Raw genomic sequence first — 13,941 nt, 5'->3', positions numbered from 1 at the left:
CTTTTCACTGGAGATTCTCTACATCCCAGTTGAGAGATTGGGCTGGCAGCAGGAGGTAGAAAATGCCTTGGGCTAGTACAGATAGAAGTAGTCTCTTTGGAGCAGAGGGAAGATGGTTAGCCTGACCCCAAGTCACATTTTTTTAGGGAATATGCTACACTCAGCAGGAAATGAAAGGTTCAGAGCATGCGCATACTCACAGTCTAAGGTCTTCTCACCTGAGGAGGCTGGCTATGAGGCAGCATCAGAAAGTGGTAGACTCCCTGGGCAGATGTGAGACGCTAGGTCTGGCCCTTAGGAGCCAGGGGACAGGCCAAACTAAACCAGAGGTGGAAGGCTCAGGGTACTAGAGCACCCATGATCCTAGGGCCCAGTATGGAAACTCCCTTCCTTTATAGTCATAGAGAGTTTCCTAGGATACTAACAGGTTAAACGTCTTGCCTTAAAATTTTATATTGTTCTGGTCCTCCTGATCACCCATTCCCTCCTATAATTAGTATAGTAAGTGTATTAGTAATCAGCATAAAGTAATAATAGGAAGAAGTAAGATTGCAAAGGGGAATCTAGAAATCACTTATAGATTGTCCTGTAGATCAAAGGAGCACAACAGTCACTTGCAAACTGTATCATAAATTAACTAAAAAATCACATCATGTGACTATGAACTAAATCAGAGGAAGGCAGCTAGGCCTTGCTCTCAGGGCCTTCTGGTCCTGCTAACTGCCATCCTCTGTAAGTCTGAGGGATGCTCCAGACCAGCAGAACACCAAATGTTGCTGATAATTTTCAGATGATGTGGATGTTAATGAACTAACCCCAAGATGACAGAGATAAAAGTTAGTCTGTCCACCACCAAAACCCTATAAAAACGAAGCCCAAACTCCTGCCCCCTGAGCAATCTTCCATACTTTAAGGGTACCTCTCTCAAGTGTTCCCAACTCTGATCTACAGTTACATGACTCTCCTCCTCCTCATCCTCTTCCTCAATGCTGCCTGCCTTCCCCCACCACCCCATTCCCAGTCCCATCCCCATGCCATCTGCCTCTGTATCCCCCCTCCACCCTATGCCATTTATCTCTGTACTTTCTATGCCTTATTAAAGTGTGATTGAGCATGACTCCCCACTGCTACCATGGAAACTCCCAGTGAATGGGTGTAGATATTATTACTTTGGCCATTTTGCAGCCTAGGCTATGCAAGAAAAATATCCTGAATAATTACAAAGAACAAGTATGACCACAAAGATGAGACATAAGAAGACATTCCCCACCCCGCTCCTTTGTAGAAATGGAAGGTTCACATGTGTACAGCATTACATGTTTTCAGACTTTTTCAATGTATTAGTTTTTTCCTAAAAATATTTTTTATAAAATAGGAAATCTCTTTGGGAGATAGGAGATAGTGAGTTCCTGAGAAAGATTTAGACAATGTAAAAACAAAAGATAATAAGATATTTTTTAAAAGAAGAAGTTCTATAAATATTACCCATTATTATTCTTTCATTATTAAGCAGAAAAGGAGTTTAAGCACCTAACTCTAGGAGCAGAATTAGTGTTCTACAACCAGCTGCCAGAAGCAAACCTTAAAGTATTACATAAATGTCAGTTATTACAATTATGATTATGAATACTGAAAACTTGGGTCAAAAATTCAGCTAAATATTTCCAGCTTCTTTAACATCAGACACATAGACCCAATGCCCTCACCTTTGATTGTATTTTCAGTTTGTTTTATTGAAATCACAGACAAACATGATTTCAGTTTAGAATTCTGTTCACTTTGTGTCTAGTTTTGCCTCATTAGCCCTGCTTAGGACATTCCATAGACAATACCCCTGCTCTCCCCCCAAAAGGAGAAATCTTTCCCTTTAAAATGTAAGGACTGTGAAAAGATATGTTATCTTGAAGTAAAACCAGAGCAGCAAAGAATGAAATCATATAACAAACTACAGTTACCTCTTTTGAAACCCGCCAGTATAGAGCCTACAACCATCACGAGTACCGTTTTGTTTAAATACAGCCTCTGAGATACTAATCAGCAACAAAATTCCTGATTTATTTTTAGAATCTATGGTTGGCGAGTATTCACTTCAATTCAATTCCATCCACATTTTTTAAACACCCATCATGTTCAAGGCATTATCCAAAGTAAAATTCCAAACTCTGATTTTTTTTTTAAGTAAGGAAGCTGTAATTCTGCTTTAAAAAACAAGAACAAAAACAAACAAAAAAACAACAACCACAGCCCAAACCAAACCAAAATCAAAATTTTTGTCCTTTTTTTAAATTTGTCTTTATTTTGTCTACAAGATTTGTTTTCTTTTGAGGAAACCTAAGGTTATTTTCACAAAGGTCAGGAAATCTGTTTCTGGCATCATGAGATCTAAAAAGTTTAGCACACAAGAAAAAACTTAGATTGTTTATACAGCCAATTAGAGCTTTGGCTGCATTATAACCACATGAGACGATACCTCATTTGGAGGTTGTCTGGACTCCTGCTAGAAGTCTCTCCCTCTATCACTCAGTTTCTTACACTTTTGTTTATATCCCTTAACTATTGGGGTGGGGGGCATGAAAGCGAAATTTGATCATATGGTTAATAATTTTGGAATTTCAGAGCCCCATATTTCACACTCTTCCCTCCAAGCATATGGTTTGGATGGTTTAAATGTACCCTACAATAAGATCAATAATTTGCTTCTGAGGCAAATGCAGTGTGGGGGAAGGGATGGGTAGGTACAGTCATAGTGGGAGGGAGGGCTGCCCCAGAAAGATTGCCTTTCATTCCTATGGGGGTTCAGGACTTAAGAGAGGGTCACGGTTATAGTATCCTGGAGGTGGTGGCCAAGTTGTTTTGCTTAACACTAGAAAATCAAGAAGCAGGGCATGGAAACACTGTTTATTGAAGGGAGGATGCCCAACCTCATGTTGACATCCTGGGCCAAAGCTCCCTTTGCCTCATGTTAGTTCTCTTCCCTACCAAATATTCTTGACCTCTGACCCCCCAATTTACTAAGTGAGGCAGCTTAGAGTCGAGGATAGAGCACCGGACTTCAAACCAGCAGGATGGGTTTGAATTCTTCCCCAGATACTACCTAGCTCAGTGACTTGGGGTAAGTCACTTAATCTTCTTAGACCATAGTTCCTTCATCTGTGGAGTGAGGGGATTAGATGGTATACCCACTAAGTTTCTTTTCATCTCTAGAACTATGAGCCTATGATACTCCCACGAGCTCCTGGAAGCCTGATGTTTTCTAAATTGGTATACTCCAATGGTTTCCACTCTACTTACCTACTTCTTTTTTCTGACTCAGCTCATTCAGGACATGTTCTTTGTCTTTATTAATTCAATCGTTTTTCCATTTTTTATTTTCCCTAGACTGTTCAATTTTCAGGTTTCAAGAGGGCAGGGAGGGCCCTTGACTGTTCATTTGAACCTACTTTTTTGAGACAAAGACAAAGTTTTAAACAGTAATTTGGGAGATGGGGAGATACTAATGTTGATGCATCACCATTTTCTTTGTTGCATCTCTGTGAGACATATTGGTAGTTTGGTAGAATTGTGGATGTAGTATTGGATTTTGAAGTCATGAAGAATTGAGTTTAGATCATGCCTCAGACATGCACTAGTTTCACTTAGCTCCCGTATTCCTCAGTTTCTTCATCTGTAAAATGGGGGTGATAATAGCATTTACCTCAAAGGCAAGCTTCTTCAGGAGAATCAAATGAAATAAAGTAATGAAGTGCTTTGCAAACCTTAAAGCTCTATGGAAATGGTAGTTATAATTATTAGTATTAGGCAGGGTGAAAAAAAGAGGTTAAATGCATTCTGATGTTTTGAAATTGGCTGCCAGATGTAAGATTTCTTGGAGGCTCTCCAAAAGACATGGCAGAAAAGGGAAGTGATTAGGGAGTATTAAGAATTGTCTCTGATATATGGAGAATGCTTACAGATGGGCTCACCCCCTTTTGTAACTCAGAAATCATGGGATTGCAGTAACTTTGCAGAAAATCACTCTTTCCTTGAATATTGGGATTAAAAAGAAGCCTCCATCCATTCATTTTTAACTTGTCAGATTTCAGGAAAACAAGTGGATTTCACTTGCTAATTTGCCTTTGTTGAAATGTGCAGAAATTTGGTTTCCCCATTTTTCAAGTTTTAGCTAAATGGCTTTTCCAGCTCTCTGAATATCCACCACTAAAGTCTTTTTCTTTTATGGAAGTAGTTCAGCACACAAGGAAAATGACTCCATTTGTTTATGCAGACATTTTAGTCAGAGTTTAGCTGGGTTACAACCATAGTAAGGGATTCTCCTTTGGAAATACATAAGCTCCCAGCTAAGAGCCTTCTCCCCTGCCTTTCCCCTCCACCTATTTTCATTTTTGTATGTTCCTTAGTAATTTCTGGAGTCCTGTGAATACAAAATTCCCACTTATGGCAGTGAATGTTTTTTGACTGTTATGCCTTTAAAAGATGTGAAGCTCTATCTAATGGAATTAAGGGGCAGCTTGCCATCGACAAGCTGAAGATTGGCTATACCCAAATGGCTCTTTCTCTCTCTCTCTCTCCATATACATACACACACACACACACACACACAAACATACTTTTCCCTAATAACATGGTAAAACAATTTTTTTAACATTTTTTTAAAGTTTTGACTTCCAAATTCTATCTCTCCTTCCTTTGAATGGTTTTTAAAAAGCTTGCTAGCTTTGGAATGTGTTGAGGGAGGAAAGCTCTAAGGCATAGGATGTGGGGCTTCAGAGAAGGGAGCCACTGATGGAAAATGAACTCAACTTGAAAAGGGAATAACTCTTTGTCTTTTTTCTCACGTTCAAATAAAGGTGTGTGCGTGTGTGTGTGTGTGTGTGTGTGTGTGTGTGTGTGTGTGAATGCTGGGGAAGAGGAAGGATTTCTCTCCTTACTCTCACCCCCATCAGCCATGGCTTTGCAGAGGAGTTGTTCACTCAGTAGGTGACCCTACACCCAGCAAGGATCAGAAAAGAATCAAGGGATTACCAGATGATCTCTCTGGTCCCATCTCACTTTATGATCCTATGATCATTATGATTTACTTATCCTATGATTTATGATCCTATGATCTATTCAAGATCTTACCAAGTTGGAATGGCTTCAGTTATAGGACCAGTGAAAGACTCCATGCCTATTGTCTCAAGATCGGCTTGATTAAGTCAAAAGGAGACAGCTTTGAAGAATGAGACTCCTGGCCTCAGAGAAAGACAGCCAGTAATAGATTCAAAAGGTAGTTAGCCCTGGCAATCTGGAGGAGAGGTGTGGAGAAAAGCAGGCTCAATGACAGTCAGCAAAAACATTCTGCCTGCGGGGTAGCTTGAGGATCCTTAGAGAAGAGCAAGGAAACAAGAACTCCCACAGTGCTATAGACATAAGTTGCTTTAGCCATAGGCATTTCTTCATGGGTGCCTCTCCGACTGTGTGCTCTATGTATGTGACCATTCTTCCCACTGATGCAACATGTGCGGCATAGTTCATACCAAGTAAGAGTGTTCCCACGGTTTATGTGTGAGAATATTTTGTTATTACTGTACTTATTATTATATATGTTATATATATGTATATTATTATATATTATAATTAAAATTACCTTTGCTTTGAACTCACTGCATTTGGTTCAGTTGGGTTTTCATCCTTCATTCTTGAAGAGGACCAAAATGACATCACTATGTTAGTCAAGTTTCAGTGTGTCCGACTGTGGCTGATCAGACCAATGCGAGTTTGGAATGCTCTACCACAGGTCGGGCACAAATAATCCGTGTGAACATTTAGGGTGGTTTCTCTAAATTTGCGCATCCTGCATTTCCTTTGAGCTATTTCAACTCTGCTTTGCTCATAGAGCACGGCATGTTCTCTGATGAGGGCATGCCATGCTGGGCGGTCCTGTGCCAGTGTTTCCCATGTCATGCAATCAGTTCCAAAGTTCTCAAGAGAGACCTTGAGAGTGTCCTTGTATCGCTTCTTCTGACCACCATGTGAATGTTTGCCCTGTGTGAGTTCTTCATAAAATAGTCTTTTTTGAAAAGCATACATTTTGCAGTCAAACATGGCCAGCCCATCAGAGTTGCATTCTCTGAAGTAGAGTTTGAATACTTGGCAGTTTAGCTTGAGAAAGGACCTCAGTGTCTAGTATCTTATCCTGCCAGATGACCTTCAGAATCTTCCCAAGACAATTCAAATGGAAGTGATTCAGTTTCCTGGCATGGTGCTGGTAGACTGTCCAGGTTTCACAGGCATACAACAATGAGGTCAGCACAAAGGCTCTGTAGACCTTCAGTCTGGTAGTCAATCTGATACCTCTTCTCTCCCATACTTTACTTCACAGCCTCCTAAACACTGAGCTAGCTCTGGCAATGCATGTGTCAACCTCATTATCAACATGTAAATCCCTAGGAAGTACTACCAAGGTGAGTGAACTTATCCACAGCATTCAAAACTTCTCCATTTGCTGTAACTGATAGTTCCATGGATGGATGGTGTGGTGGTAGCTGATGGAGCACCTGTGTTATCTTGGTGTTAATTGTTAGGCCAAAATTAGCACAAGCAGCAGAGAATTGATCCATATTTTTGTTGTATCTCAGCTTCAGGGGCTGCAGTGAGTGCACAATCATCAACAAATATAAAATCATGCACCAACACTTCTTCCACTTTGGTCTTGGCTTGTAGCCTTTTCAAGTTGAAGAATTTACCATTAGTGAGGTACCTGACCTTGCTCCATGTTCATCCTTATTGAAAACATTTGACAACAAGACTGAAAACATCATGCTAAAAAGCATGGGAGCAAGCACACAGCCTTGTTTCACTCCACTGGTGACTGGGAAAGCCCTAGAACATTGTCCAGTATCCAGAACCTCGGCAAGTGTGCCATCATGAAATTGACGTACAATGCTGATGAACTTCTCCAGGCAACCAAATTTTTCCTTTGTTCCTATCATTGCATTATTAAACTACTAAAGGTAAACATAAGGGCTGGGGTTGGGGGTTGGGAGAGGGTTATTCATGACCTACAGTTTGGAGAGTGTGGTCCTACAGAATATCTTGAACCTCAGTTATTCACTTTCCTGGAACCAAACCTGCAGTTGGCTTGTTGTATAAGGGTTTGGGGGATTGAGCTTTTTTTGTTTTTGTTTTTGGTGGGACTTTTTTTTTTTTGTTTGTTTTTGGTGAGATGATGCATTACTATGGTACAGTGGGAAGATTTCTGAACTCAGGATCCAGATTCAAATTCCACCTTCCTGAGCCTCAGTTTCCTTAATAGTTAAAGAAGGGAGCTGGATCAGGTGGTCTCACTTTAGATTTATGATCCTATGGTCTGTTCTTAACAAATTGGAAAGGTTTCAGTTCATACACCCAGTGAACGACTCTATGCCTGTTGTCTCAGAAGCAGTTTAATTAAATTCAGTGAGATTCATTATTAGATGGTCTCAAAGACCATTTATGAAGTATTAAGATCTCAGATCTAGAGCAGGAAGAGATCTCAGAGGTCATCTAGTTCAACCCTCTCATTTTACAGATAAGGAAACAGAGACCCAAGGAAGCCAAGCGACTTGTCCAAGCCGAAGCACCAGATGTAAGATTGGAACCCAGAGCCTGCGTCCTCTGTGTAAGTCAAAGGCGTTTGATTTATGTTGATATAGGAATCTCACAGATCATTGAGGTTTTGAAGCATTAAAAGCATTACACACACACACACACACACACACACACACACACAATCCCAACAAACAAACAGGCTATTTGGTTTAATCTGGGTCTCTGAAAGTGGGAATTTCTTTAAGTGGGAATTTGGTTTAATCTGGGTCTCTGAAAGTGGGAATTTCTTTCTTGTGTGTCCAAATGAACATAATGTGTGTCAGAATCCTTTTCTGGGCCTTATGTAAATAACCCAGCTTTTTCACATTTATTCAATGGAAGCATCAAGTTGTGTCATTTATTTTGGACCCATAAGCAGGAAAGGCAAGTATGTAAGGCAAAGGTCTGAAGTCACTTACTTGCTATGTAACTTTGGAGAAACAACATTACAGACTTCCCAGTTCCCTCCCTCACATTCTTTAACTGCAAAGCAGATTAAAAACCAGCTCTTAACTACTAGAGAACTGAAGCCAACTCAAAAAAAAAAAAAGATTTCTTACTTTTGCAGAAGAGACTCTTTGCCAGAAAGTAAATCTCAGTACTACTGTGGTTAATGATAATAATAATATTAATAGTTAGCATTTATGTAATGCTTTAAGGTTTACAAAGCATTTTATACATACTATTTCCTTTGATCCTCACAGTCACCCTGAGAGGAAGGTGCTATTAATCAGGGAGGGAGGGAATGAGGGAACTGAGGCAGACAGAGATTAATTCACTTACCCAGGGTCAAACAACTAGTGAGTGTCTGAAGCCAAACTGGAATGCAAGTCTTCCTGATTTCAGGAAAACTCCATCGTTCTATTCACAGTGCTACCTGTATTGTTATTGTTAATAAAAATAGAGGAAATTAAGACAACTTTTCTAAATTTCTGAAAATGAATGCCCCCCTGTAGTAGCTACACTCAGATCCCAAAGCGTGTATTTCAACCAACTTCCAGACATAAAAACTGAATCTTTGTGGAGCAAGTTTATGGAAATGCTCCAAATGCATCAAATTTTATTTGGTTTTGGTTAAATTCAGAAAAAATTTTTTTTTTCAAAAGGAGAATACATTGAGGCAGGAGATTGCGTATCATTTTTTAAACAGCTGATGGTCCAGTTTAATTGGAACATAAATTGTGGAAAAGAATAAGGTTTGGGACTTGACCAGGTATTAGGTACTCTTGGGTAAGAAAACTTTCTCTGATGGGGTATGGGATCTGGACCCCAAAAATGCAACCCTGCTCCTGAACCTTCCCACACATCCCCACCTAGATACTCAATAATCTTTTCAATCGTCCTTTCATTGTGGCCCTTACCTAGCCCAACCTTCAATTCTCTGTTACCTCTGACCCAGCCCAGACCTTCTTAGTCTGTTACCTCCATACCATTCCAGGCTAATTCCCACTCTTAATCCCAACTAGACCCTTTCTCTGTTACCTCCACTATTTGCCACTCCTTAATCCCATCTAAATCTTTTCACAATCTTTTTTCCCTATAAAAAGGTCAGTTTTGTCCCTACTAAATGCACACATTCTTAAAATCTTGCCCACTTCTATTAGCAACACAATAAACCTTGTCTGTGACTGAAAGAAGGCTTGAGTGGCTGAATTCTTTTGAGGCAGACTCACACTCTTTACTCCTTGCATTTTGGGGCTCTCAGCACCTGTAGCAACACCTCTATGCCACAATTCTAGTTCAGGCTTTTTATTACCTGTCACTTGGATTGCAATAGCCTTCTAATTGGCCTTCCTGCCTCAAATCTCACTGCATGACAAATCATTCTCCACACACATGCCAAAGTGATATGCCTAAGCACAGATTTGATTGAACATGCTACTTCACTGCTCACTCAACTCCATTGGCAACCTATTATTTACAGAATCAAGTAGAAATTTCTCTCTTTGGCATTAAAAGCTCTTCACAAGCAAGATGAACATAACAAAGGTTTGTAGTTTCATAAGCAATACATTTCATCTTCTGCACATGTATGGAAATGATCATACTATTTAGTAAGTAAGTTATTCGTTGCTTTGTTAAATTTGCTTAACATATAAATAAAAGAATAAAATGGGAATTTCTATACATATAGAAGAACTGAAAAAGAGGACTACACATGAAATTGGGAAACTATTATATAGAGCTTGCTTTTCTTTTTAAATATATAATAAATTCAACATGTAACTGTCAAAACTTCTTTGGGATTTTTCTGGGCTTCCTTTCTATCCTATTCTGTGTGTTTTTTAAGTGCTCCAATTACTCTTTTATTCTTTAATTTCTTTTGTTTTCTTTTTAATGAAAGGAGAAAAATTAAGAGAACAAAGCAAAAAAAATTAGAAAAAGGTGCAGAAAAAATTAACAAACATAAGAAACTGAAATGAAGAAACACAAGGAGATTTTGAAATATGCACTTAACTGAAAGGGAAAATCAAGGAGGAAAAGAGAGAAAGAAAGAAAAGAAGGAAGGAAGGAAAGAAAAAAAGTAAGAAAATAAAGGAGGGAGGACACTGAAACATAATTTACTGTTCAACAGATGAATACAAAAAAGCAAGAATTCCAATTATGCTGTCAGATAAAGCAAAAACAAAAATTCACAAGTAATTTACATTGTGCTTAAATAAACCATCGACAATGAGTTAGAATCAATATTAAATATGTATGCATTAAATGGCATAGCATCTCTATTAATAGAGGAAAATTCAACTGAGCTGCAAAATACATAGCAACACAAGAATAATAGTAGACCTTACTTTTATTCCCTCAAAGCTAAATAAACAAAAAGAAAAATAGAGAATTGAATGAATTGTTGGAGAATTTAGAGCTAAAAGATGTATGGCATCTTTTGACCAAGAACATATACGCATATACATATACATATACATACACACATACATATACATGGTAAATGAAATGAAGTTACTTTAGTGAAAGTTATAAACAGAGCTCTATTCCATAGAGCTGTAGAAATATATTCTTCAGTACCACATGGCACCATTAGAAATACATACCATACATTAAAGGATAGAAAAGTTGCAAATAAATGTAAGAAACCTTAAATAATATATACTATTTTTACAGAGCAAAATGACATGAAAATAACAATTAACACAGAACACACAAGCAAAAGACATTGACATAGAAATTTAATAAGGAAAGCCTAAACCAGTGGTGGAAAACCCGTGGCCTCGAGGCCACAGGTTCGCCACCCTTGCCTAAACAATGAGTCAAAAAAAAATTTTAAATTAATAGCTAAATGAAATGTAATGATAATTATGAAGCAACATACCTAAATTCCTGGGATACAGCTAAAGCAGTCCTCAGGGGAAAAATCATATTCCTAAAAACATACATTCACAAAATAGAAAAAAAAAGATAAGTAAACTAAATATGTTAAATATGTTAAAATTAGATAACTAACAAATTTTTACAGAACAAAGTAAGCACAGAAGAAGAAATCTTGAAAATTAAAGGAGAAATAAGTAAATCAGAAACTAAAAAAAGATCAGACCATAGAACTAATAAAATTAAAAGTTAATTCTTCGAAAATCTAAAAACTTGGTAACTTTAAGGTAACCTGACTAACAAGAATAGGAATGAAAATAAAATAAGCAAAAGTAAAAATTGAACATAGGCAAAGCACAAAGAAGAAACAATGGGATTATCAGAACATATTAAACACAGTTGTATACCAACAAATCTGAGAATTCAAATGAAATAGAGGATTAGCTACAAAAACATAAAATTACATTGGCTGTATGACTATTAAAATAGCCAAATTAATAGAGTATGAATAGAGATCTTAATTTAATCTCATAAGAGGAAATTGAACTAGCTGTAAAGAAACTATCAAAAATAGAGTTCTGGTCTAGATAAATTTACAGGATAATTCTATCAAATTTTGAAAAAAAAACAATGATTATCTATTTTACACTATGCAAATTATTCTCAAAAATTGAGGAAGGACTCTATCAAACTTGTTTTATGTGAAGAAACTAAGACCTAGACAGGCTAAAGTGACTTGGAGGGCAAGGGCAGTAAGTAATCAAGCCAGGATTTTGACTCAAGTTTTGTGACTCCAAGGTCAATACATATAAAACAAAAACCAAACCAAAACAAAACAAAAAACCCAGAACCATCATTAATGAAAAAAAAAAGCATTATCTGACTTTCCTATGTGAAACTGCTTTGTAATTCTTTCCCAGAAACACATGACCTAGTGGGATTTCTGAAGAAAGTGAACATGTTTAGTGGGTAGGTGGTCTCAAAGAGGTTGAGTAATTAAATTAAGTTGGAAATAAAAAGTTACAGTAAAATACTATAAAAATCCCCAGGGAAATTCTATCTCCATTCCACTGTCTAACTTAGTAAAATACTATGTAAAAGATATAAACATGTTTCTGAAAAATGTATCAATCTTTTGTTCTTCTCATGGAAGATTTTAATGATATCAGGCGGGAGAGTAACATGCTCCCTCTTAGCAAGACGTGTCAGAATTTTACAATTTAAAAAAGTCTGTGGACAAAGGGGTCCACGATGTCCACGATACAAAAAAAAGTTAAGGATCTCAGCTCTAGTACCCCATCTTCGGGTGTTTATTAGATATTTTACTTGATTAACTCAAAGTATTTTAAACAAAATTCATCCTCTCCACTCCCCTCCCAGCCAAATCAGCTTCTTCTCCTGACTTCCTCATTTTTTTTAACAGCACTACTAATTTTCCAGTCATGCAGGCTAAAAATCTTGGGATCATCTTTGACTCTCCTTTCCCTCTCCGTAGTCATAGCCTGGCTCATCAGAACATAGAGTTAGAGCTGGAAGGGAACCTACAGGCCATCAGGTCCAACCCCTTCATTTTTCAGAAGAGAATATTGAGGCACAGGGAAGTTAAATGATTTGCCCAAGATCTCACAGATGGTAAGAGTCAGATATGGGATTTGAACCCAGGTGTTCTGATTATAGAGTCAACCACAACAGACGGTAGAGAAATCGAAGTCTTTACAATAAGGAAACACAAGAAAAAATACATCACTTCTCACATCTCTTCACTGTCTATCATTCCCTTTAGAGTGTACCTTGAAGTCATTTCTTTGTAGAATCACAGATTTTTAGAACTGGAATGGATCTTAGAGGCTTCATCTTGGATTCCCCCTTAGAATTGTCCATGTTCACACAGGAAGCAAGGAGTAGAGTCAGAATCTGAATTTAGATCCTCTGACATCAAATCCTGTCTATTTTTTTTTCATTCATTCATTCTTGTCAAAGCCATTTCTTTGTAGAATCACTGATTTTTAGATTGAGAAGGGATCTCAGGGCTCAACTAATTTGACTTTTTCAATCTTACAGGTAAGAAAAATGAGGTCCAAAGAGGTTAAATGATTTGCCCAAGGTCATGTAGGTGGAGAATGGCAGAGCCAGGATTCAAACCAGGGATATTCTCTAACTCCCAGTTCATTGTCCTATTTACTGCCATACAGTGCCTTTTACTTTACCTCCTTCCCCCCTCAACTAAAAGTAAGACTTTTTACATCTGGGACAAGTATCATAAACTATACTCAGGACAAATGGCAAGAAAGGTACTCTTAGATGAGCAATAGGGAAGAGATGTATAGAACCCCCAGGAACCCTGGGCTAACGTGACGCTGATTATGGTTGGCTATCTGCCCTCCAGTCCCCAAGAACTTGGACATTTGGTATCTTAAATATTTCAGTATCTTAAAATTTGAATGTGAGTTCAAATCTGGCCTCAGATACTTAATAGCTGTGTGACCCTAGGCAAGTCCCTTAACACTGTTTGCCTCAGTTTCCTCATCTCTAAAAGGAGATGAAGAAGGAAATGGCAAACCACTCCAGTAACTCTGCCAAAAAATCCCCAAATGGGGACATAAAGAGTCTGGCACGACTGAGATGACTAAACAACATCTACCCTCCAATCACCCAGAACATGGGTGTTTGGTATCTTAAACACACACACACACACACACACACACACACACACACACACACACACACACACACACACACCACACACCCACTTCTTGATAACATCAGTTGATTTTTCTTGGCATCCAAAAAGCCTTATTAGAGGAAAAAGAATAGGTGGAGAGACAATAGGTTGCAGAGGTGACTTAAAGAGGGCTTGAAGTCAACTCCCTTCCTCCAAAAAAAAAATATTTTTCTTAGTGTTACAGTGCTTTAAATGAGCTTAAGGACCATCTAAGGCCAACTCCTTTTGTTTTTTTAAATTCAGTTTTATTTTATGTTCAGTTCCAAATCTTCTCTCTCTCCCTTTCT

General features: G+C 38.1%; 1 protein-coding gene across 4 annotated transcripts in view; it reads right to left on the bottom strand.

The window, feature by feature from the left end:
- LOC114047401 (OX-2 membrane glycoprotein-like) overlaps positions 1–13,941 on the bottom strand; it is a 46,987-nt gene that overhangs the window by 5,701 nt on the left and 27,345 nt on the right. For 2 of the 4 annotated variants that reach the window (XM_027868232.1, XM_027868237.1), the window contains exon 6: positions 10,937–10,987. The exons of 1 other annotated variant lie outside the window; for it this stretch is intronic. In XM_027868232.1, coding sequence (XP_027724033.1) covers positions 10,980–10,987 — 8 coding nt within the window. In that variant the 3' untranslated portion in view covers positions 10,937–10,979. Of the gene's footprint in view, positions 1–8,391; positions 8,486–10,936; positions 10,988–13,941 lie in introns of all 4 variants that reach the window. One more of the 4 variants, XR_003569602.1, reaches the window with a different exon arrangement.

The sequence above is a fragment of the Vombatus ursinus genome, unplaced genomic scaffold (assembly GCF_900497805.2).
Source record: "Vombatus ursinus unplaced genomic scaffold, bare-nosed wombat genome assembly UNPS02001419.1, whole genome shotgun sequence".
Taxonomy (NCBI): Eukaryota; Metazoa; Chordata; class Mammalia; order Diprotodontia; family Vombatidae; genus Vombatus; species Vombatus ursinus.
Note: the sequence above shows the minus strand (reverse complement) of the source record. Positions and strands in the feature narration are given on the sequence as shown.